General features: G+C 31.9%; 1 protein-coding gene across 2 annotated transcripts in view; it reads left to right on the top strand.

Annotated features, from left to right (window-relative positions):
- LOC115886220 (condensin complex subunit 3) overlaps window positions 1-25,466 on the top strand; it is a gene marked incomplete at its 3' end in the record, with an annotated part of 49,230 nt that extends 23,764 nt beyond the window's left edge. Inside the window, 7 exon segments of one of the 2 annotated variants that reach the window (XM_030905305.1) lie at window positions 2,934-3,051; window positions 5,454-5,507; window positions 7,116-7,315; window positions 8,460-8,636; window positions 8,693-10,202; window positions 16,707-16,852; window positions 25,384-25,466. In XM_030905305.1, coding sequence (XP_030761165.1) covers window positions 2,934-3,051; window positions 5,454-5,507; window positions 7,116-7,315; window positions 8,460-8,636; window positions 8,693-10,202; window positions 16,707-16,852; window positions 25,384-25,466 — 2,288 coding nt within the window. 2 annotated transcript variants of the gene reach the window in all.
- Between the last annotated feature and the right edge of the window lie 1,196 nt (window positions 25,467-26,662).

The raw sequence follows: 26,662 nt of genomic DNA, 5'->3' as shown, positions 1-26,662 counted from the left end.
AAATCCAAAATTTACTGAAGATTATAAAGCTATTATTTATAGTACCCATTATCTAGGCAAAATTCTGTAAAAAATCTATTTTCTTATTTTCCATAGCAGTTGCGCCACCTAACGGCCGTTTTACAAACTTGAAAATAATTTCCAGCAATTTCTCATAGCCCCTTTAGTTATAAATATTTTTTTCCGCAGGCTTTACGGCTAATACTTTCCCAGATACAGCCGAGAGCTATTCTTAATGGGACACCCAGTACAGTACAATCGAAAACATTTATGGCCAAGCGGGATTGATTAAAGTTATATATCTGTCTTACTCATTTAGTATTGAATGTAAATTGTGAAATACTCGGTGGTTGAGTGGAAAGCAAACCTTATATACAGGGTGTTTCAAAACAAATGCGAAAAACTTCAGGGGGTGATTCCTTGTTCAAAATAAAGGGTAGTTTGCTTCATAAACGTTGGTTTTAACCCAACCATTAGGGAGATATTGCAGTACAAAGATGGCGGAAAAATAATGTTTTTATTTTTTATTGAAAACGAAAAGAGGTAGACTAATAAAATTTTATGGAAGCATTACTGTTATGAAAACACACTTTCTGGTAATTTTTTCACTTTTTTAAAATGAGTGGAAGGGGTTGAAATAAACTACCCCTATCATTCTTGTTAACGAAATTTAAAGAAAAATCTTATCAAATACATGCAAAAAAATTAATTTGGATAGTTTAGTTTGTTTAGAAACTTTTTTATCTCTTGTATTTTTTGATAAAACTCACCGATTTGAAATTAAAAAATAAAATGTAAAGCATTACATGTCAGGACAAAAACATTTTCTGATAAAGAATCTAGTGGGCTGTGTAATTTTTTAGGAAAAAATCTAGTTGGCCGCTGTTACTTTTTAGGATGTTCCTAATATTATTTTATTTGACATTACTCTACTGCAATACGTTATTATCTAGATGATTATTATTATCGTTATTATCACTAGATTCTTAATCTAAAAATGTTTTTTGTCCTGACATGTAATGCTTTACATTTCATTTATTAATTTCAATCGGTGAGTTTTATCAAAAACACAAGAGGTAAAATTTTTTAAACAAACTCTAGTATCCGCTGTTACTTTTTGGATGTGTTTAATATTATTTTATTTGACATTACTCTACTAACAATACGTTAATCTAGATGATTATTACTATCGTTATTATCATAGATTCTTAATCTAAAAATGTTTTATTTCCTGACATGTAATTACTTTACTTTAAATGACAATAACTTATTTAATCAAAAAAATGGAGGCCCTGTATATTTTAAACTAGAATCAGATGCAGAATTAAGATTTTTCTTTAAATTTCGTTAACAAGAATGATAGGGGTAGTTTATTTCAATCCCTTCCACTCATTTTAAAAAGTAAAAAATTACCTGTAAGTGTGTTTTCATAACAGTAATGCTTCCATAAAATTTCATTAGTCTATCTCTTTTCGTTTTCAAGATAAAAAAATAAAAACATTATTTTTCCGCCATCTTTGTACCGCGATATCTCCCTAATGGTTGACTTTTGACCCAACGTTTATAAAGCAAACTACCCTTTATTTTGAACAAGGAATCACCCTCTAAAGTTTTTCGCATCTATTTTGAAACACCCTGTATATTTTAATAATGCTTAAAATAGCCAGTATAAACTCTACAATGAAACTGCGTCTTAATATATAAATAATATTTTATATATCGCAGAACTAGGATAAAATCAACATTTTTTTAATTCTTTGTACCTACAAACATGATGTAATAATATGTATAATATATTACATTCTCCCCTACTAATTAATGTTACATCTGAACAATTTTTAAGAACAATCTTTAACAATTTAAAATGTTATAAATAAAAAAATTCTTTAACACTTTCAAAAAGTAAACATTAATTAACAATTTAATTTGCATCTTACACAAAAAATATATTATAAACATTAATCAAATAATTATTATGTGATAATAATAAACAATAATTTCTTACACTATAAATTAACATACTAAGAAATTAAGGATTGTAAAACTAATCTATCTGGAGGTTTTGTACATCTTTTAGGCCTCCCTGTAGATGTAGAAGGTACATCAAAAGGTATATTAACATTGGGTAAATCACTATTTTCAGAATTATTACTAATCTCTCCCTCCTGATTTTTTTCTATTTGAATTGCATCATTATTATCGCTATTTTGTATAGAAACTTCAGAATCAACAATACCCCTTTGAATTTTTGTTTTTCTTATTTGATTTGATTTTTTTTTGATTTGTATGTCGTTTCCATTTTTTATTGATCTCAGGAATGTAAACTATGTATGTACATTTACCGATTATTTTTAGAATAGTACCTGGTATCCAAGAAACCTTATTTACTTGCCTATAATCTTTTACTAAAACTTCGTCGCCAAGCTGAAATTAATTTTTTAAAATACCTCCAAAATTCTTTATTTGAATTTTTTGCTTGTTAAGAACTCGATTTTGAACGTTTTCATTTGAACTGTTGTTCAGATCAGGGTTTAATACCGAAAATCTTGTTCTTAAATCGCGACCAAACATGAGCATTGCAGGAGAAATACCTGTTGTAGAATGCGGAGCATTTCTAAAATCAAATAAAAAATTCTGTAATGCTATATTTATGTCTATTTTATTAGGTTTATTCAGAGAATTTTTTAAACAATTTTTTATAGTTTTAACTGCATTTTCCGCAGCTTCGACTGAGGAAAAAATGGTGCTATTGTAATATGTTCAATATTATATTTTTCTAAAAATATTTTAAATTCAGAACTTGTAAAATTTCTGGCATTATCGGACACAATACACTTTGGTAACCCAAATCTTGCAAATGTACTATGTAATGCTGATATAGTGAAATATGATGTAATATTATGTATATATTACATAAATATTTTCTATTATAGATGGAGGAATTACGGGACGCCGCTGTTATGGCGTATTCCAAACTAATACTTAACGGATTTTATGTGACACCTACTGTTATGACGAGATTAATTTTGAAATGGTACAATCCAGCAACAGGCAAGTATTATTAGTTAATTTAATTTTTTCGAATGTGGTAGACAATGATTCAGTATTGAAAATAAAAGGATTTCGGACTATTGCGCCATTGTCTTTATTTATTTTAGTTCGGAGTACCCTGTATATAAAGGTTGCCATATCGTAGGTATTTCGGTACTAGGGTTCCTAGAAATGTTGTTATTGTTTGCAATAAAAACAAAAGAGGGTTGTCCACAGGGAGCCTCATTGGAAAAAGCGTAAGTTTAAAGAGGCCGTTTTTTTACAAACAATAACATTTTTAGCAACCCTAGTACTGAAATATCTACGATGGCGGCCCGAGTCCGAAACATGCCGATACAAGAGACCTCAAGATGCCAGATACGAGAGCGCCAACGAGAGTATACTCTCGTGTACAAACTTTGGATTGGCTGTGTTGTTTATTTCGTGCAAACTTGTGCTAAACATTTATAGGGTGTTTCAAGGATATATCATATTTCTATACCTAAGCCTTCCGGTTTATTAAGTAGAGCTCTTTAAAAATTAATAATTCTATTATAGTCTCATTTCAAAAATTTCATTACCATGACAATTTTAGAAATTTAACAAGTAAAGTCTAATTGATACTTATAAAGTTTGAATATTTGTCATGGTAACGGTGTTGTTTAAAACAAAACAACTACATATAGTCTAAGAGCTAGCGACGTTTTCGAGAAAGTATTTTAAGACGTCTGGCTCTTTGATATATCTTTTACTATGCTCTCTGGAACAGCATGCGGCCCGTCTGGCTGCCGATACCCGTTGCGTTCACTACTGCTCATTGGAAGAAGATCCTATATTTTTTATTAATTTAGTCCTATAAATTCTAGTATTGAATATAAATCGAACATGTCTCCATAGCGCAGTGCGTAGAGTTGCCGACCACGAACCGATGATTCAGAGTTCGAATCCGGGTCAGGGCAAAGACTTTTTTATTTTATTTTCGTTTATATTCTGATAGTAAAGTATTAAATAATTCTGGTGATTCAAAAAAAAACAAACAAATATTATCGGTTCGTGGTCGGAAACTCTACGCACTGCGCTATTGAGACATGTTCGATTTATATTCAATATTAGAATTTAAAGGACTAATAAAAATATAGGATATTCTTTCAATGCGCAGTAGGAAACGCAACGTTTACCGGCAGCCGGACGGGTCGCATGCTGTTCTAGAGAGTATAGTAAAAGATGTATCAAAGAGCCAGACTTAAAATACTTGTTTTCCGACGTTGCTAGCTCTCGTACTAATACAGAATTATTATCTTTTAAATGGCTCTACTGAAGAAACCAGAAGGTTTAGTTTTATGAACATGATATATCGTTGAAAATCAGTTTTATTTATATTTATATTTTTTAAATAATATACATAGGCTTGAATTTACAATAACAATGATTTGGGCGATTTTAAACAAACGGCGGTTTACTATGTGAACTTATGTGAAATATACCTGGACCGGTTATCTAGTTGTCTCTGGCTCGGCTTTAATTCTAATACATTGCAGGTATATGGAATAATACACAAGTAGATCGAAAAGTATTTTGATTAAGCAAGCTTGTTTGATGAATGATGGAATCTACTTGGTCAAAAACACTTTTAATACTTAGATCTTATAAACTTCGTGGATGCCATATGTATATTATACATGATTTTGTTTACGGGACTTTCACATGCATTTTTCCATTTATTTCTTTCTAGAACAAGATTATCGTATAAACCTATCCTTCTCTATGAATACGCTACTGAGCATGCGCAGAACGATATTAGACGTGAATGCTAACTTGGAGCGTTTTTTCGCTGCGTTAACAACAATTACTAAAAATATAGACCATTAAAATTTTTTAATCAAGATATAACTAATACGTGTATTTATTATTTTGAAAATATTTGTCATATTATTTCAATATACTTCTTATATAAATTTTAAACAAAAATTAAATCATATAACTTCTTTTTTAAAAATGCTTTAAAATACTACTTTGAAAAATAGCTATGATGAATGGGCTACACAAAAGTTTATAAGATCTAAGTTTGTACCGTGCTTAAAACAAATAAATAAAACATTGTCTTAGCTCCACATACTACTGACTCTGCTTTTCTGCTTTATTTACTATAGAGATGATATCGTACTTTTTCGTTTTTTGTTTCTAAAGTAGGCAACTCACTAGCGAACATGTTGAGCAACATGTTCTCGAACGGAGTTGTCGTCAACACGTTCCTAGTGAATGTGTTGGTTGGTCAACATGTTAAGCATCTTGCTCTAATATGTTCCTTTGTGAATGGCCTATTTAAGAAGCATAATAAACAATTATTGTTTATTGATTACATACAAGGATGAATATCGTTTAAATATTGCCACAATAAATATAAAATTGTTTTGCTTTTTAAGGAGTATCGAAAGCTGCACCTGAAGGGGATAGAAAGACAATTAACATAAAATCTGGTACTTACCTCAAGTTAATTTTGTGTAGTTCTGCTTATTTTTTTGTGTTTTTTTTTGTAAAATATAGTCTTGGAATTAATAACTGAAAAATCTGGAAAAAGTGATTAATAATAATTATATTATAATTTGTTGAAATGTTTGTAAATACTTTTGTTATATGTTTTAAATAGATATTTTTTACGTATAACAGGGAGAGATATAACTCTTGAGATGCTTTTTTATTGTTTCAGTAAGATGTATAAGTTTCTGTATAAGTAAAAATATATTGAGATAACCTAAATATATTTCACGTAATAAAAGTTTTTATCTAATGCTCTTTTTTGTGACATATACAGGGTTGTTCACCACATACGACACGGAGTATTTTAGCTAAACGATTAGATTTTTACCAATTGTAAATTTTGAGTTCATTGAAGGACTATCAGAGCTACAGTTTAAAAATATTTTTACAAGATATAGAGTGTCCAAATAAGTAAAAAATATTATATGTAGTTGTATTTTTTTAAATAAAGGTAAATTTGATTAAGGTTTATTACACTTAAACCTTGCCGTTTTTGAAATATTTGCAAACTTATGAAATTGTAGTAAATGTTAACGCTTCATTTCTCCAAAGCTATCAAAGTTTTTAATACTAAATATTTACCGAAGTTTATTTATTGATCAGATATTGTATTGCAATAATAAACAATATACAGAGTGTCTAAAAATTTATATTTAATAATTACTAGCTTTAAATGACAATAACTTATTTAATCTAAATGGAACGCCCTGTATATTTTACGAGAATCAGATGCAGAATTAAGATTTTTCTTAAAATTTCGTTAACAAGAATGATAGGGGTAGTTTATTTCAACCCCTTCCACTCATTTTAAAAAAGTGAAAAAATTACCAGAAAGTGTGTTTTCATAACAGTAATGCTTCCATAAAATTTCAATAGTCTATCTTTTTTCGTTTTCAAGATAAAAAATAAAAACATTATTTTTCCGCCATCTTTGTACCGCGATATCTCCCTAATGGTTGACTTTTGACCCAACGTTTATAAAGCAAACTACCCTTTATTTTGAACAAGGAATCACCCCCTAAAGTTTTTCGCATTTGTTTTGAAACACCCTGTATAAGATAGTATAATTTTTATTATTGCAACACAATATCTGATCAATAAATAATCTTCAGTAAATATTTAGTCTTAAAAACTTTGATGCCTTTGGAGAAATAAAGTATTAAATTTTTACTGCAATTTCACAAAATTGAAAATATTTCAAAAACGGTAAGGTTTAAGTGTGATAAACATTAATCAAAATTACCTTTATTTCAATCTTAGAATCTAAAAAAAGGATAATATACAGGGTGTTCCATTTAAAAAAATACAACTATAATATTTTTTACTTATTTGGGACACTTTGTATCTGGTAAAATTATTTTTAAATTGTAGCTCTAATAGTCCTTCAACGAACCCAAAACTTACAATTTGTAAAAATCTAATCGTTTAGCTACAATACTCCGTGTCGTATGTGGTGAACAACTCTATATATTCAGATTTTTCAGTAATGAATCCGCCACAAAATTATAGACATTATTATGAGATTTTAATATAAAATTTTTGTTTAGAACGTATACTACAACAAAAATTGGGTACAATTATCAGTGTGTTTGTGGAAAGAATTAAGGAAGCCCGGGGCATTATAGCTAAGTGTATAGTACCAGTTATCACAACCATAGCAAGTGCTCCGAAGTCTAGTCCTCTGGTTGAAGTCGATATTGACAACGTCGTCAGGTTTTTAGCTACCATAACTCAAGATGGATCAGATGTAAGTATATTTGTATTTAACAATTACTACGTTTCCATGGAGTGTTGAAATAGTTTTGAAACAGTTTTGGTATCGAAATCTCGTCTTCGAGTTTTAAGGTCGCTTCACTTTTTTCTAGTGTCTGATCGAGATCGAGATAGCGAAAATAGTATGAAATTATATTTAAAAAAAATTTTCAAAAATTTAATCCACGAAATTTTAATTGAGCTGGTAATTTCTTGTTAAAAAAGGGTTTTTATATCATATGGAACTTTTTTATTTATCGGCTTTGATTTAGTATATTAAAAATGACATAAGAAAATTTAGCCTGTTGCTCTCGGGTATCTGTCAAATTTGACATTTAAAGTAATAAGTGGCTAAAAAATTGGTTTCTTGGCCGAATTTCGAAAAAATTGTATTTGAAAAAGTTTTTTATTTTTTATAACGTCGTAAATTTTATTATGTCATTATTAATCTATTTTAAAGCAAAAACTAACGCCAAAGTTATATTTGACCTATTTGTACCCCAGAAGCAAACTATCTTAAGTCACAAAACAGTTTTGAGAAAAACGAATTACAAGTTCTTTTTTGAGATTATTTCCTAATTACTCCGTTATTTTTAAACCTATACGATTGTAAATTATAATCGTAGGTTTAAAAATAACAGATAATATTACAATTTGTAATATTTGGTATATTACTAACTGATTTTGAACTTAAATGAAATGTAAAATAGTTTTTTAAATAAATTATATCAACATTTTTGAAGTGACTTAAATATAATAAAAACTGTGACACGAGAATTTTATATATTAGATGTATATCATTATTCACTTAAAAATTTCTAAATCCGCTCCTGGCGTGACCCCCACCAAAGGAACCCAGATCGGAAAAACAGGCAGCCTTCGCGCATTATAAAATAGAGCATTTGTTACCTCTTTCTCTTCTAACCTCTTTGGCTATAATATGTTTTTTTTCGAAAAATGACGGAGTTACTTGTTACTAGCCACTTTTAGTAAATACAATACAAAATATAAGGTTACTGGTTTAAAAATTTAAGATGCCAAATTTCGTTGGTGTATTCTTTCTTTTGCTATATCTATTAAAATTGTTTAAAAAGGCATATTCTGTATATTTTATGACTTTTTATTATTTTGTTTGTTAGTCTGTAAATTTGGTCCACAAAGAACTGGTGCCTATAATTCTAAACCATATCAATCTAAATCCTGATGAAGTTGCTGTACCATACCTATCAAGACTGTTGTGCAATTTAAGTATAGACTCTGCAGATATGGTTGTAGTAAGAGAATTAATAGACCAAGCTGACCTGTTACATAAAAAGGTAACCCAAAATTCACAAATACTCTAAAATTTTCTTATTCTATTCATTTTTTACAGGAGGATTTGGACAAGACTTCAAAAAATAACATTTATAAATTCATTAACAAACTTAGAGGCATCACCACCACAAACACAACTTTAGCAACTGTATCGGAAGAAACTTCTATAGATTCTAATGTACTTCATAATATAACGTATGCAGAAAGTCAACCTAGAGGCATTACCACCACAAACACAACTTTAGCAACCATATCGGAAGAAACCCCCACGGAATTTAATGAACTTAATGATATAACTTGTGCAGAAAAACAACCTAGTTTTAGAAATGAGATGGTAATTCCACTGGTCGATTGTATAATATATGATTCAAATATCATTTCAAATGATTTACCCACAGTTAGTAAATCTACAGAACTAAGTTCCAACAAACGAAAGTCAAAAAGTACGAGAGAACTTGAAACGAGACATGATAGTAGTAGTTCAAGTTCCCCCGTTCTAAGAGAGCCCACAAATCAGGGAGTTGATTCAGAAAAGTCACCTACAATCACCAGCAAGAGTTCAAATAAATCACCCACAGTTAGTAAATCTACAGAACTAAGTTCCAACAAAGGAAAACAAAGAAAAAATACGAGAGCACTTGAAACGAGAAATGATAGTAGTATTTCAAGTTCCCCTGATCTAAGAGAGCCCACAAATCAGGGAATTGATTCACCTACAATCACTAACAAAAGTTCAAATGAATCATCCACAGTTAATAAAACTACAAAACTAACTACCAGCAAAAGACGGCGAGAGATTACCAAAAAGGGCGATTTAATAAGTGACAGTACTAGTTCAAGTTCTCAGGAGGAGGGTAAGGCCAAAAATCAACATGTCGATCTTAGTTCAAATAAGTTACCTACAACCAACCACAGTAAGTCAAGTGAATCATCCACAGTTACTAAACCTACAGAAGTAACTAGTAACAAAAGAAGGCGAAAGATAAATAAAGCGGTTGATATGATATACTACAGTAGTAGTTCACGTTCTCAGGAGATGGGCAAGGCCAAAAATCAAGAGGTGGATCTTAGTTCAAATGAGTTACCTACAACCAACCACAGTAATTCAAGTGAATCATCCACAGTTACTAAACCTACACAAGTAACTACTAACAAAAGAAGGCGAAAGATTAATAAAGCGTTTGATATGATATATGACAGCAGTAGCTCAAGTTCTCCAGTCCTAAGAAAAGCCAAAAATAAGAGAGTTGATTCTAGTTCAGATGAATCATACCCAATCACACGCAATAGTTCAAAGGAATCATTAACTACTATAAAGCTAACTACTAACAAAAGAAATCCAAATTTTTCTAAAGCGGTTGATATGATAAATAAAAGTAGTAGTTCAATTTTCCCAGTGCCAAGAAAGGCGAAAAATCAACGAGTTACAAATGGGGGAGTTTTTAGAACTAATCGTGCTCAGAATGGTAATGAATCCTCGTCAGAAAATTCAAATATTTTGCTAAGTAAACAGAATGGGTTGCAGAGAAAGAAAAAAATAGATCTGAGGACAAAGAAAGCTGTAACAGGTAAAAATAACTTTATACTTACTAATAAAGGTTTATTTTAGTAATCTTGAGAAATTTAAAAGCCACAGGTGTAAAAATAAAGTTTAGATTAGAACATTATTTACTACAGAGTAATGTCTATACTTTCGAGGCGTGTTAATTTCTTGCAAGGAATTCTGGGTATTTGGCCAAATAAAAAAATATTTGAAGACTATTCAAGAAAACTTTAGTTTTTTAGCAGATACGTCTATTTGCGTCTGCGTCTATAATAAAGTGTTGGCAATAATAAATGAAACAAGTTTAGATTGGAAAGTGTTCATAAGGACAATCAGAGAGGACAATGTAAATAATATTTGGCGCTATTTTTGCAACGGTCGCGACCCAAAGCTTTTGATAATTTCGGAGCGGTTCGGCTCTTTCCGGAATTATGTCGCCAAATATTATTTATTCAAATTTATTATTATTTTCTTCTCATTTTATAAATAAAATACAGTGTGTTGCATACAAGAAACTTTATTTTATATAAGGACATGTATGAAATAATTATAAAATATTGGAAACCGACGTTATACCACGATCCACGATGGTTTTTGCAGTTTACAGCACAGTTTTTTAAGTTTTTAATGCCACCTTTTCACAATTATTACGGTTTTGAGTAAATAAAATTTAAATTAAACTCACAAGACAGCAATAATTACTTTGAAAATGGACGCTTTAAACACTTTTCGGTATTTTTTCTCTGAGGGCGGTTTACATTTTCGAAGATTTTATAATTTTTGAAGATTCTGACTTTGACAAGAGAAAATTATTTCTGTTTTTGTTTGCGATTGTTCTTAGCAACCGCTATTATATATTTTGACGGGCTTTCCAATCTAAATTTATTTCCTTTATCTATGAGTGTTGGCGTTCTGTTAAACTGACATTATATGAAGTCATACTTTAAACCAAAGCTTCAAACTAAGTTACTACCTGATAACAATTAATGAGATAAAACCAAAAAGCTTTAAATTTTCGGTATATGATCATTTTTAGTTTGTTTTTAATTTTTACTTATGTTTATTAAAATACCGTGCTGGCAACTGTTATTCTTGGGTCGGTATTTACATGTGTGGAAGTAAATCGCATAGGGATCTTACTAAGTCGGAGTGAGAGAAATGCGACGGAGTGCTGTTGCGGCGTTGCCAGTACGCCTTTCCTTTAGAGGTGGGCTTTCTAGTTCCTGGGGAGGAACTAGTTCCTTAGTTCTAGTTCCTCCAGAGGAATAGTTCCTTGAACTAGGTCTTTAGTTCACAATAGTTCCCGACTAACATTGACATCCCCCTTGCTTGCTAATGCGTTTCGTTGTCAGCCAGAACTATTCACAGTATGATCTGTATAATTTTTATAATGTACGGAGATATAACGAGACGTGTAATTGTGTATGTTAAAAACATTTATAGGGAAATTGGAACAACTTTCGTTGCACGTCATCAATGACACCATGCGTCGTCTTATGGAGTTTGCTGGTGGTCGTATTATGATGTGCAACGAAAGTTATTTTAATTTCCTTAGGGAAATTGGAAGAACTTTCGTTGCACGTCATTAATGACACCATGCGTCGTCTTATGGAATTTGCTGGTGGTCGTATTATGATGTGCAACGAAAGTTATTTTAATTTTCCTTATAGGTAAGTTTTATTGCAGATAAAAAATATAAAAAAGAAACTCAAATCAGAGTTTAAAAAACTATATCACATATCAATTAGAGCAAATATTACAAAAATTTTACGAAAAATTGCATTTTTCCTCACTAAAAATTCAGAATATCTACTTCGTTTTATAAGATATTTCTTAATTTTAGGGACCTAAAGTGAAACATTCCCATAAAATATTTAAAAAACAAACTAAACATTAAAAACAGTATCCACGACAATTTTCTGTGGTAATTACGCCGCGCCGGCTGTGGCAATAGACAAGGCCGAATCCATCGTCGTCGCCTTGTATTATATCTCGGATCTGCCGACTGAATAGATTCCCGTGAACTAGTCTTTTAATAGTTCCTCTATGTCCGGATCCGATAACATACGGCTGATACTCCCCACGCCTGCAGCATCAATCGCGCTGGCTGATCCATACGTAAACTAGTCTTTTATTTAGTTCCTCTAGTTCCTTTAGGTCCGGATCCGATAACATACGGCATATGACTGGCACTCCCCACTCCTGCCTAGCATCGATTGCGCTGGCCCGATTCGTACGTACGTAAACAAGTCCTTTATTTAGTTTAGTTCCTCTAGGTCCGGATCCGATAACGTGCCGCTGGCACTCTCCACTCCTGCCTACAATCGGGCTACGCGCGCTAGCCGATCCGTCGCATATCATTCTATATCGGTCAGTCTCGATCCTGGAATAGGTCCTGAGGAACTAGTTCTTTGAGAAACCAGGAACTAGTTCCTTTCATTCCGGGGTCGGAATAGTTCATTGGAACTAGTTCGTTCTCGAACTACACACCTCTACTTTCCTTATCAAGTAAAGTAAAATCACGATCGCATGCCGCTTATTCTCAAAAGACTTTTTTTCGAAAAGATAACTAGATAAAATCATTAGAAATGTTTTTGAGCATCTGAAATGGAATTATAAGGATATCTTTAAGGTATCATTTTTTTTATAACGAGGAAACGTCAGTAATCGCAATAATTTAAAAACTCAACTTTTTAACACATAACACGCCATAACACAAGAAACACTTTAGATAATGAAACTTTTTTTTTATTTTGAAGAGAGGATCTTTTACAATATGTTTACATAAGAAAAAATCGATAACGTTGTTTTTTTCCATTCAAAAATTGCAAACAACCCATCTATTTACTTTTATAGCATAGCAATTTTCAGCAGTCGTGTAATTTTTTATTGATAAAGATTTTAACTTACTGTCTACGAAGAAAATTTAGCAGAAATATTAATAAAGGTTTTGAAAAAACTACAATCAATTATTTCTAATAGATTTCGAGATATCGATTTTTCAATTCAGTGTTCTAATAGCCCGACCACTGTCGAAAACCAACTCAATTCCACTTGTTTTTACCAAAAATGCAAGTGTTTCTAGCTTGCACTTTTAAAGCTATAGGGAAAATTACAACGACTCGTTAATAAATAAACCAATAAAGTATCACGAGACGTAATTAAATCGTGAGGCTGAACGCATGATATACACCTTTCCCTAGAACTTAAAGTTTTTTTTTGGAGGTGTGGACTTTAAGTACTGACAGAGGTACTGATTGGGTCGACCGGTCAACTGCGACAAATCTGCTATATCCCCTTCCACGTCTCTTAGCAATGTGCACAGTTTCTCGATTCATTTCATACGTTTGGCAACGTGTTTACTGTTCTTTCTTTGTTCAGTACATTATAAACGCATTGTACTCTTCTTACATACGGAAATCTCGACCCAAGACTAACCTATGCCAGCCCTTAGTATATCGCTTTAGTGATGGGTTGTTATTTAACTATCTGTTATTTTATAACAATTATTTAGAAATAACATAACGCAACCGTTACTGCTTTTAAAAAATAACAGATATAAAATAACGACAGGCAGAGATCGAGTGTTCGTGAAACGAAGTCGGCGCTCTGCACCGCCACGAAATTCGATGCTGCTCGAAGCAATTCCAAAAAACAACTAGTATGGATGGAAAACCTATTATTTCGACAACCATCGATACAGGCGGCGAGATACAACGGACAACGGAGTGGGGTATGCGCTACGGCGCGGCGCGTCGTGTTGGGCTGACAACAGCAAAAAATAATAGGATATAAAAGAAGCAGCTTTTTTGAAACAGTTGCGGGCATAACGCCTGGCTGTCGAGATAACAGGAGTGGGAAAGGAGCGCTGCTGCATCGGTCGATTGTCGATGGAGGCTCGCAACGGGTTGGAGAATAACGCATCAGTTGTTTTAGCTATGTTGTTTTTTTACCTGTTACGAGCATAACAGAACGGCGTTCGAGATAATCGGAGGTTTGAAACAGGTTGGAGAATAACGCATCAGTTGTTTTAGATACATATTGTTTTTCAACCTGTTACGAGCATAACGGGCGGAGGTCGAGATATTATGGCGCTGTATGTTTCAATACTTTGTTATTAAGTTTCAATATTTAAGTATTTATTTATTCTGAAAAATTTTCAGAATAATATTTTAAGATTTTTTAAAAATGTATACAGGGTGTTTTGAAAAATCTGGTCATTGATTAATCACGATCCTGCTTAAAGCCCTTGACGTAAAAAGCTGATTTTTGGAAAACGGATTGACTTTAGGGTGTAGAGGTGCGATAAGAAGGGATTTTTCGAAACTCAAATTCTAAGGGGGTGAAACCACCCTCAAATATTAGAATATTTTTTATTTAAAAACTGGTGAGTTTTTCGAAAAAACTCTTAAACACGTATATTTTATTTTGTTGTTTTACATATTTTGAGATTTTTACAAAATATATACAGGGTGTTTCATAAAATATGACCACTGAGTAATCACTATTCTGCTTAAACTGCTTGACGTTTAAAGCTGATTTTTGGTAAACGGATTGACTGTGGGGTGTAGAGGTGCGATAAGGAGGGGTTTCTCGAATCTCAAATTCCAAGAGGGTGAAAACGCCCCTCAAATATTACAATATTTATTATTTAAAAAACGGTTAGTCTTTCGGGAAAACGATTGGACACGCATAATTTATTTTGTTTTTTTACATATTTTGAAATTTTTTAAAAAATAATACAGGGTGTTCCAAAAAGTTGAGTAATTGATTAACCACGATTCTGCTTAAACTGCTCGACGTTTAAAGCATATTTTTGGCAAATGTGAGAAAATTTTATCCAGTTTGTATGTTAATGGAAATTCTTGCTTTGCTTTATCATCACCATTACAAATTAATAATTCGATGCGAACGAAGTCGCGGGTACAACTTAACAAGTATAGCTAGAGACGTGAGAAATATAAAATAAGAGACGCCCCCCGATGCGCAGTGGACATCCCACAAATTTGCTTCAATCAGATTTTTCGTAGCGTAACTGCATCTCTCTTCCGCCGAATGCGTTCTCTCTCTATCGTGTGCGCGACCGGTGCTATCCCCAAGTCTCTTCCTATATTTGTCAAACTGTACATGCTAGTTTAAGTGTAAAATTAATTCGAACTCTAGTGTGTAGTTGGTTTACTTATGAAGAATATACTACACATTTTCTTATATTGCTATTTTTTGACCGCAAATGGTAAAATCATAACGAAGAGCTTCTCGCCCGTCGAGTGAGATGCACCCTGTACACTGCTACGCAATTCAGAATCTACGCGGATCGAGGGGTAGGGCGTAGGTAGATCGGAATTTATAGATATAGACGAGTGGCGGCATTTTGGCTTTTTTATATCGCAATTTGTAAACAGCGCTTATTTGTAAACAACCCCCGTTTTTAGAGAGGTATTTTAGATAACAGTCGATATTTAGAAATGTTATGACACCCTGGAATAAATACGTTTAAAATAAAGTATACGGAGGGTACCGCTTAAATTCCTGTCCCGATATTGAAGGATGGCTATAGAATTTCAATGCATTTCCTACATAAGTCTATCCTTGGTTTGTAGGAGGTTTCACTAAACAAGGATGAACCTATGTCTTGAACATTCGACTCGATTTTCTGTCCTCCTTCAATACTGGGACGTAAATCCTCTCATTGCTCTTATGGGGAGGCCGTCGTATATTTTATTTAAACGTATTTGCCCTGGAAATACTACCACCGAGCACGTCATTGTTGCAACTGCGTTAATACGCCTGGCGGTGACCGCCTCATATTCTTTCAGATATTTAGCAATAAAATAAAGAAACCTGTTATTTTTAAGCTGTTATTTTAAGCTGTTTTTTATAAATAACTATAACAGTTTCAACTGTTATCTAAAAATAACAGTTTTGCCCATCACTATATCGCTTCTTTGATTTTAATAAACATAACATAAGTAAAACTTAAAAACAAACTAAAAACATTCACACAGAAAGCTTTTTGGTTTTACCTCATTAAGTAATTGTTAATTTGAAGTGTGACATTATATAATGCCATTTTAACAGAACGTCAACGGTTTATAATAGACATACATATCTGTTAAAAAAACTAAAGCGTTTATGAATAGTTGGTATTTAGATTTTAAATATTTTTTTTATTTGTTCTTTGATTTTTTTTTCTTTTTTTTTTCTTCCCTGAAATGTTAAGCATTTTTTGTCATTTCTTTTTCTAGTAGTCTATACCCAGAATTCTTTTCAAATTTAAAAAAAAATATATTACCCCATGTTCTTTCTCCTGAAATTTCATGACAGTATCTAAGCTTTGCAATATTTCCAGTTCTTGTATTACCCACATTCTGCATATTTTTATGTTTGTAAGTTTACAGCAATTTTAATTGGTCTTACGGATTTTTTCTGTGAGAATTTTGACCATAAACGTACAGTTGCCAAAATTCTTGAACCACTATTACCATTATTATTGTTTCTATATAATTTTTATATGTATATTTTTTGTCAGTTAACAGTACTAAGTTTGAGAAAACACCACAAGTAAAGAGGAAAAAAAATAGAGAAAGAACGGTAGTAGAAGATGTAGATGTAGAAAGCTTCTCGGATTCGTCAGATCAAACTCTACACACCATTATAGAAGCGTCAGAACCTGAGGTAAGTTCAAAATTTGTTCAATTGATCAAAAACTGATAACAAATAAATTTGATAACAATTATTGTTCAAAATCCTTTAAACTTTTTTTTATCACCAAATTCATTAAAACTGATTATTGATGATGCCGCAAGATGTACACTTAACAATATATTAACTGCTCTTTTGTCTTCTTTAATAGTTTCTTTAACTGATTTTAATCTATATATACCGGGTGCGTCTAAAGAGTGGCTCAACCTAATAACTTTTTTATTTTTTTCGGAGAAAAATACGAGATTTGGTATGTTAGTATATGACATAAATTAGGATTTATTGACGTGTTCAATTGTTTTTGGTCACGTTCTGTTTCACCGGAAATGACTGTAACTTTTGATTTTTAAATGGCACCTCGTCGGTATATTTCTACTTTATTTGATAGAAAATGACACATATGTCAACTTTTGACATTTTCGCATATGGCTTAATTGAAATTGTAACATGCGGTTCATAACGAAAATTTGACTCGAAATACCAAGTGTGTGGTACCAAATTATTCGTAAAAAAATGTTTTTTTCCAAATATGCTAATGAGCCTCACTTGTTCCATTTGAAAAAATTGAGATATGATTAAAAATACGATTTGGACATCTTTTAACCGACCAGCACAAAACACGAAAAACATTAGGCGACCAAATATATTTTTTCAAGGCTCCTTGATTAAAAATTAGTGTTTTTAACACAGTCATGGTACTGTAGATTGAAATTTAAAATACGATTTTTTTTAAACAAAAATGTCAAAAGTTAACATATGATATGTCATTCTATTCAGAGTGTCATTTTCTATCGAATAAAGTAGAAATATACCGAGGGTGCCATTTAAAAATCAAAAGTTGTAGTCGTTTTCGGTGAAAGAGGAAGAGACCAAAAACAATTGAATACGTCAATCAATCCTAATTTATGTCATACTAACATACCAAATCTCGTTTTTTTTATCTGAAAAAATAAAAAAAATATAGGTGTGGGCCACTTTCGAGACGCACCCGGTATATCAGTTGTACTAACTAGAATTTTGTTTTTAACAAGTTAGTGATTAAAAGCAGTTAAAATAACTTATTCATCATCTGTTATTTATAAAGCAATATACAGGGTGGTCCGAATTATACAGGGTGGCGCACCTCATTCGCCTCGGTTAATTATACAAAAACGGAAAGATGTAGAAACAAAATATTTTACGGGTATATGTGGGAAGACAATGTGCATTATTTAAAATTATTTTGATATGTACAGGGTGTATGTCAGAACTAAGATCCATCCAAAGTTATATTTTTTCTTATGGAACACCCGGAATTATTTATTTTATTTTTGATTTCTAGAGTATAAAATAAAGCATTTATTATAAGGGTTTAATATGTCTACAAGCTTTGGTTTTTGAGATATTTAAAGATATTTAAATATACATGCTATAATAAAAAAATTGTCAACACCCTGTACATTACCTTTCAGAATTAATTGATGTGTAAAGACAAAGAAAATAAATTTTACTAAAAAATTTTGTTGCTTCCTTAAATATATACCGAGGTATCAAAAATTGCTGGTCTATTTTAAATATTCATTTTGCATAAAAACTTTGTTATTTCAAATGCAACACTATGTATTTTTTAAAATAAGTCGAAGCAGATTTAAATGCTCTTTCAAACTATATTAGGGTTTCCAATACCTATCTGGCTCAGATTTTGAATAAAAAGCGACTTTTCAATGAAATCGCTGGTGTCGCCATGGCAATTTTCTAGTGACAGTAGCTGTGACAGTAGTAATTTAGTTTGAAAATCGACATTAGTTTATGGACTTTATATAAATTTATAATAGTTTACTTTTATTTAATTTACCTACAATAGTTTAATAAGTATTTATTATGTTATCAAGAAAAAATGAAGAAGTAGTTCCTTGATTTATATTACGATGACTTGTAGAATACAGGGTGGCCCATCGAAAACGTTCCGCAAGGCATAACGGCCAGGGTATTTTTTTTTCAAAAAATCCAAAAACACGTCAATTTTGTTTGTGAGGGGGACAACTTTTGCATCAAAAATGATTGCAAAATTTTCAACCCTCTAAGCGGGGGTGTCATCCCCCAAATTTTTTCAAAGGGGAAGGGGGGTTAAGTGGCGTCGCAATGAAAAGGGCTTTCTATTCTCTATATTTCCCCGCTTCGTTTTTAAAAATCGGTCGAGTCATTTTGAAAATATGGATTGAAATTTGAAAAGTACTTTTTGCAAAAAAAAACGCATAAATTGAATTAATTAAAAAAAAACTTACCTTATTAATGAAGCAAATGCTGAAAATGTTGCCCGTCAACCTCCATACAGTAATACAAATTATTTTCAACCCGTTCTAGAACATTCTGAAGAACTTGCGGGGTCACTTCACTATCCAAACATCAATAATTCGTCTTTGCAGGTCTTCTAATGAGGCGGGTGGAGTGCTATACACTTTACTTTTTAAGTGTCTCCATAGAAAAAACTAAAGGAGTCAAGTCGGGTGACCGGGGAGGTCCTCAATTGCACCCCTTCGTCCTATCGACCGACCGGGAAAGGTATTGTTTAAATATAATTACGCACATTTTGAGAGTAATGTGGAGGTGCACCGTCTTGTTGAAATATTAGTTCCGCTTCAACGTATCCAGGATTGTTCTCTATGATGTCACTTAGGGCTGGGTCGATGGTATTTTCCAGTAAATCCAAGTACATATCACCTGTTAGATTTCCAGGAAGAACAAAAGGACCCACAATAGAATTTCTAAAAATAGCAGCCCACACGTTCAATTTCTGAGGGTTTTGTGTGTGCATCTCGTGAAAAACCTTGGGGTTGTCCTCAGGGGCCCTATTCTGTATGTTTTTCGGTTTCGGATCCGAAAATTCGATTCGGTTCGCTACCGAACGATAGAGCTGCCGAATGTTACGTTCAGTAGCGCGCATCGTGATTCTGTATCGCTTTTCGGTAACCGTTCGGTTGGGTTTCGAAGCAACCGAAAAACAATCATGATTAGAGCATGACAGTAGGGCGTGATAGTGACAGTGACGCTTTCAAATTTTGTATATGTTCAAATTTACCTTTTTATAACGCTTCTGTTCAACTTTTTCTAAAGGTTTGAGGATAAGTGATGATGACAGATTTACAGGTAAATAAGATCTTTTTTCCAGAAGGAGTAAGTAATATTAAATATTCTTTTAGGCACCGAAGGGAACCCGTGTGACTGTGCAGTAGAGAGAAGTTTCGCTTCGCTTTATATAAGTACATGAAAATTTTGCAGAAAAAAAGGAGAATACTCGCTGTTGAATCTTCTTTGGCAATATAGAAATAGAAAAGCCAAGCAGTTGCGAATGCAGCAACTGCCATTGCAAATACAATGAAGATGTAAATCTGATAAACAAATATACTTTTAAAATATACATAGTGTACAGAAACGTAAAATATACTTTTTTATGATGATAAGGATTTTGTGGCTTCATTCTCTGCGTATATGATTAATAGTTCATTTTTTCTTTAGTAACAGTTATATTAAAACTTGTGTTAAAACTTAATTGTATTCATTCTAAATTAAAAAAGCCCCTAATAAATAATCACAATATAAATGTAATAAAATACAACATGTTAATAAAACGAAAGTATATGTTTGGTACTCTTTTTAGCCCGTTAACCAACATCTGCGCACTGATTATATCCATATTCCTGACAAATATTACAAATTTTCACTTTATTCAACACTTTACAGCTATCATTACTACTATTTAAATGATAATTTCGAGTGTATCGTAAATAAAACCTTTGCAATAACACCATAGAATAACACGCAATTTCTAGCCCTTTTTCGAAACTGTCAAAGCCCTGACAGAAAAATGAATTGTTGAATAGAATAATTAATTATTATTAGTTACCAAGACAATTAGAGCTTTCGGTAAGAGAACCGAGGATTCGGTAGGGTTTCCGTTCGGTTCGGAGCTACGGACTAGCTTTATGTGCTACCGAATCGAATATGTCGTCACAACCGAACAAATTCTACCGAATCGATCGGTAAAATACTTACAGAATAAGGCCCATAGACAAACAAATAAAAAGAGACTAGCAAATTAAATGGCAAAGAGAGGGACAACGTTCCCGTCATGTTCCCGTAGCACAACTCAGAACGCAAAATTTCGTTCTATTTATGTTGATCTGCGCAATGCGTCTATTGCGCCCACTATCTCATTCTAACATAACAAGAGAGAAAGAAGCAGCCATATAAAACGTAATTTCTAAATAGAAATTAGAACAATCGCCTTTCGTTTTCGTCATCATGACAACCAAGATGACTGTGCAAGATGACAACATCATGACAATTTGTCGTGTTAATTTTTCTTTTGGTGATTTACCTTTTTTTCTAAACTCTCCATTTTATTGACTTATGAATATGGATAGGGAACAAATTCCTTTGTTCCATATAGGTATTTATATTTTGTTACTTATAATTTTAGGTTATACTATTTGTTATTTTATTTGCTGCAGGAGCCAGTATCATCTATTTTCTATATGTATTGGTGCCCCCTTTCTCTGATAGATATGTTAAAGTCACCCGACAAAATAAAAGTAAGTAGTTATATTCATCATCTTACTAATAAAAAAGTAGAAGTAGTAGTGTCAAAAATATTTCGAACCTCTCTTAACATAACAAATTAATACAATTAATTTTTTTCATTTTTTGGGTAGGTAGTTTATAGCTGGTTTATAGTAACCAGAAACTTTATTAATATACCTATTTTAGTTTTTATTAAATTTAATTTATTTATTTTGTTTAGGATTAAAACTGGACTTGAAAATGGTTCAGGATCATGATTCTCGTAAAGTCTTCTTTGCTTGGATATTCACTTTGTTATTGCAATTAGGCAGTTTTTTTTCGAAAATGAGATTTTTTTAAAAAATTGGCCGATCGTTTCCATGCAACAGTCAGTTCTTCTGCAGTTAAAATTGGTAGGTGGGTGGAATAAACACTGTTGTTATTATATTATAAAAAGTTTATTTATTTTTATGTATAAATAAATATGTTTATAAAACAGTACAATTTTTGCTTTTTTTATAATTTCCCTTATAATAGTAGTATTCTTTCGTTCTAAAAGAAACTGCAAATTTTCACTTAAACTGATTTATTCCCTACATCACGTTCCCTTTACGTGGTATAGGGATTAAATCAGTTTAAGTGAAAATTTTCAGTTTCAGAATGAAAGAATACTACTAATAATGGCTAATTTATATTTTCCGCCAGCCAGAATGTGCGATAATGTCTTACGATACGTTTTATACCTATCTCTTTCTCTTTCATATAAAGCACACATAATAAAGAAAGATAGCCATAAAGACGTACGTCCTGCCATGGTCCTGCTAATTGGTTTCAAAATTGTTATTCTGAGTTGCGCTACGGGAACGCGGTCCCACTCTTTACCATGAGATTTGTCAGTCTCTTTTTATTTGTTTGTCTATGATAAGGCCCCAGCCCAGTACCGACAGTTGTGCCGATTAACTACACCGTTCAAAAAGAAAGTACACTACCTAACCTGATCGTTCAACCTTGTGGAAAGTGAAAAAATGCTTAAACATCTAGAAATATTAAAAAAAGACAGCAAATTGGTCGAAGGAATTTATCCTTATTAGTTACTCTGATAAATGTTTAATAAAGTTTTCAAATTTCAATCCTTCATATTTTCTCAACGACTTGACCGATTTTCAAAAACGAAGCGGGAAAGTATAGAGAATAGAAAGCCCTTTTCATTGCGGTACCACTTGACCCCCCTTCCCATTTGAAAAAAAATTAGGGGATGACACCTCCGCTTAGAGGGTTGAAGATTTTGCAATCATTTTTGGGGCAAAAATTGTCCCCCTCACAAACAAAATTGACGTGTTTTTGAAAAAAAAATTGCCCTGGCCGTTATGCCTTGCGGAACGTTTTCGATGGGCCACCCTGTATAGAATTTTCTATAAAAGAGCCAATTATGGTAAATTCATTTTTTTCACTTTGTGACGATTTTTCTGTCGTTACCCAAATAGAATGAAAAAAAAAGTCCGTTGCTCAGGGTTAGAGGAAAGTTGGGTTCGTAGGTAAAGCTTCTGACTCACAGTGACTTTCTAATGTTGTTAAAAAATAAAAAAAATGATAATATATAGGCTGCAGAGATTTTAATATTGATGTTAAGAATTCAAATAGGTATGGTCAAAGACAGTGAAAAGGGCGCCACTTACTTTGTTTATGAGAGTGGTAAAGTAAGAAACCAAAAAGAAAAATACGATATCACAACATAGCTAAAATAAAGTAATCAACAGCATTAAGGGTCTATTATGTTTATCAGGAATAAAAGTCAGAAATAACTATCCAACATTAAACATTTATTGAAAACGAACACAAGTATCATCAATTAGTCACAGTGATCCCAATAAAACCGCAAGTTATTTTAAATAGATTCGAATTTAGTAACTGTATTCTTTGAACTAAGTAAGCTACTTAATATAAAAACAGATGAAATTTATCTATGTCTCAATACGATGATATTTCGAAACATGTCGTGTACAAAAACCTTTAAAATGAATACGTGTTAATAATTTTCATATAAAATATCATAGCTAAGTAAGAGTGTACTGTACGAATCAAATTATAACTTATAACGTTAAATAAAAATAATTTTGACTACAATATGTGGGATAAATAGTGATAATTTACCAGGTTATTAAATCTGTTGTCTCAAAATTATAAAATAAAAGCGTACCTTGTGTATCAAACTTAAGACTTATCTGTATATAGTTTCTCATGATGTAAACAGGTAGGTAGGTATTCTCCAGACTAACAGAAGTGGATGCAGATGACTATGGCAGGAGAAGTCTTCGATATCAGCCAAAAGAACGATTGTAATGTCAAGAACACTGTCTTAAGGTCTGCATAGGTCCATACAAAATGAAAGTGGGTGAAACATACAATAATTACTGCATTATTACTGCATACCATGTGGTAATTACTACTTGAGTACCATGTGGTAGTTACTCTATAAATAAAAAAATAGTTCTCAGGACAGATACTCAATAAAAAAAAACAACTTACGGTCTGAAAATCAGCTTTACATAAATATATTCAAACCATATGCCGATCCAAACCAGTAATTAAATACTCAAATAAACGAAATAAAAAACGGAAATAACTGAAATAGAATTTAGTTAGATAGGGCTATATAAAATGGCGGATAAACTTACGGTGATCATTCCAAGAAGAAACCAAACAAATGCGATCTATACTCTGGATTGCATACTTTACAAGGTTTTCAAATTTCCAAATCGGATACCCATGCAATGGAAATCGAAAAGTGGATTCAGAGTGCTTTTCACTGAAAAATTTGTCGGACGCCGAAACACGCGTTTTCTTCAGATCCAAATTTTCAGAAAAAAAAGACCCTCTTCTCAGTTTCAGAACCGAAACTCAAAACCTTTTCACCACAGACAAAATGAGAGAGAAAAAAGTGATACCATATGATCGAAATCATTAGAACAGAAAATCGCGCAATCCACAGCGAAGTGAGATTCGGACAAGTGAAATGCAATTAAGGAAGTTTGGTATATAGCGAATAGATGGCGCTAATAAACAAGATAAGTGAACTGTAATAAATGAAGTTTGACATCTAGCGAATAGATGCGCTAATAAAAATTAAATATCGAGACAAGTGAGCTGTAACAAATGGAGTTTGGTATCTTTGGCATCTAGCAAATAGATGGCGCCAATACTAAGAAATTTAAATAAAAATAGATTTTTAAATTCAATTTTATTAAAAGAAATAAAAAATGCTACAACTTCCAACGACAGGTTTCTGCCTAATAGGTTTTTCATATATCACACTATCAGCTCTGCGAAATAGAAAAGGTAGTTTATCAAAGGAACGCTTATCAAGACAATTCCTATTTGGATATCTTTGAGCATAAACCCTTCAGGCCAATATCAATTTTCCTCACAAAATAAAATCACTAGTTACATATCCATTCCTTCTGCCAGCAGATACTGCTTCATTTTTCTTGAGAAAATAATAAATACTTATTTATTGAACTATTGTAGGTAAATTAAATAAAAATAAATTGTTATAAATTTAAATAAAATCCATAAACGAATGTCGATTTTGAAAATAGCTACTGTCACTAGAAAATTGCCATGGCGACACCAGCCATCTTGAAAGCCATCTTGATTGCCATTTTATTAAAAAATCGCTTTTTATTCAAAATCTAAACCAGATAGGTGTAGGAAACCCTAATATAGTTTAAAAGAGAATTTAAATATGCTTCAACTTGTTTTATAAAATACAGTGTTGCATTTGAAATAACGAAGTTTTTATGTAAAATAAATATTTAAAATAGACCAGCAATTTTTGATACCCCTGTATAAGTTTAAGGAAGCAGATTTTATAGACTTGGTAATTTACGAAGATGTTAAACATTTACATAATAACACATTAATTGATTTAAAAAAAAGTTTGTAATTATTATTTTCGTTATTTCCAGATGAGTTTACTTGAAGACTCTCAACAAAGCGTTAGAAGAAGTTCTCGAAGAATAAAAGTTATTACTACCTTATCAGATTCAGAGTAAGTATTGCATTCGATATCTTTGGGAAACTACAATGATTATATTGGAGACTTTTGACACACTTAATATTCACTTGTAGTTTAAATGTATAGGTGCCTCATATTTTTGTTAGATATTCTATAGGCTTGGTGCATTTTCCGTCGGTGCTGCCCCCATCGGAGAATATCGTAAACAACCGGCATATATAAATACACAGGTTTAAATAGCGACTGTACGAAAAATAATTTATTATATAATTATCCTAAAAGTGTTAGGAAGTATAATTTGTGAAAATTCTAAAAATAAAAATAAAAACCTAAATCTTTGCTGAGATAAAAAGTTGATATATTCAGGTTTAATTTGTATTATAATTTATTATTCAAGCTAATAAAACATTTTAGATGAATTCAACTGAGTGTTTTATAGTTTCAATAACTGCACTAATATAAACTAAAATACATACTTAATAATTATGACAAAGGCCACGATTTTAATTTTATTTCAATGCGATCAACATCGGAACTGCGTGAAATAGAGAGCGAAAACTTCTGATTTCTGACGTATCGAGCGCTGCGGTCGGACCATAATCTGTTATGGTTCAAAATTTCACCGTAACTTATTTTACTTATTTTGATTATTTTTAGGAATTAAACTAAAACTTACTTGAATAACTTGAATAATAACGTTTAATTAGCTTACTTCTTAACTGTACATATAATTTCTAATAATATCTTATCTATAAGTCTCATCATCACAACAATTTCTTTGAGATGGAGTTGTTGATATAAAACCTCATTAAAATAATATCAATTTGTCTGTTTAAAACTACCTTTCTTTCTACAGTGGTTACTAATTCTTTATTTTTTAATTTTTTTTATATTACGATTTACAGACTGACGTTTCAATTGTTTGTCAGCTGATCGTGTGACACCGGCGTTGAAGGTTGACAGATGGATCTTTGTAAATTAGGTTTTCGATCTTTTTAATGGTTTTTTTATGATCGGAAAATGTATTAATAATTTTCCGAAGATATTATGTTCGTATAGGGATTATTATAATTTTATTATGATGTAATAAAATGTTTCACTCAATCCGTATGCATTAAATAAAATTTTATGTAAAATTTTATTTTGGGTCTTTTGTTTTACTGGTTGCCTGTGTTAAATTTTATGTTGGTATTTCTGACTTGGAATCGAGCATGTTCTGAGGATTTTGC

The sequence above is a fragment of the Sitophilus oryzae genome, unplaced genomic scaffold (assembly GCF_002938485.1).
Source record: "Sitophilus oryzae breed Bouriz unplaced genomic scaffold, Soryzae_2.0 scaffold_476_pilon_pilon, whole genome shotgun sequence".
NCBI lineage: Eukaryota > Metazoa > Arthropoda > Insecta > Coleoptera > Curculionidae > Sitophilus > Sitophilus oryzae.
The sequence above is the reverse complement of the archived record's forward strand: the minus strand, read 5'-3'. Positions and strand labels throughout refer to the sequence as shown.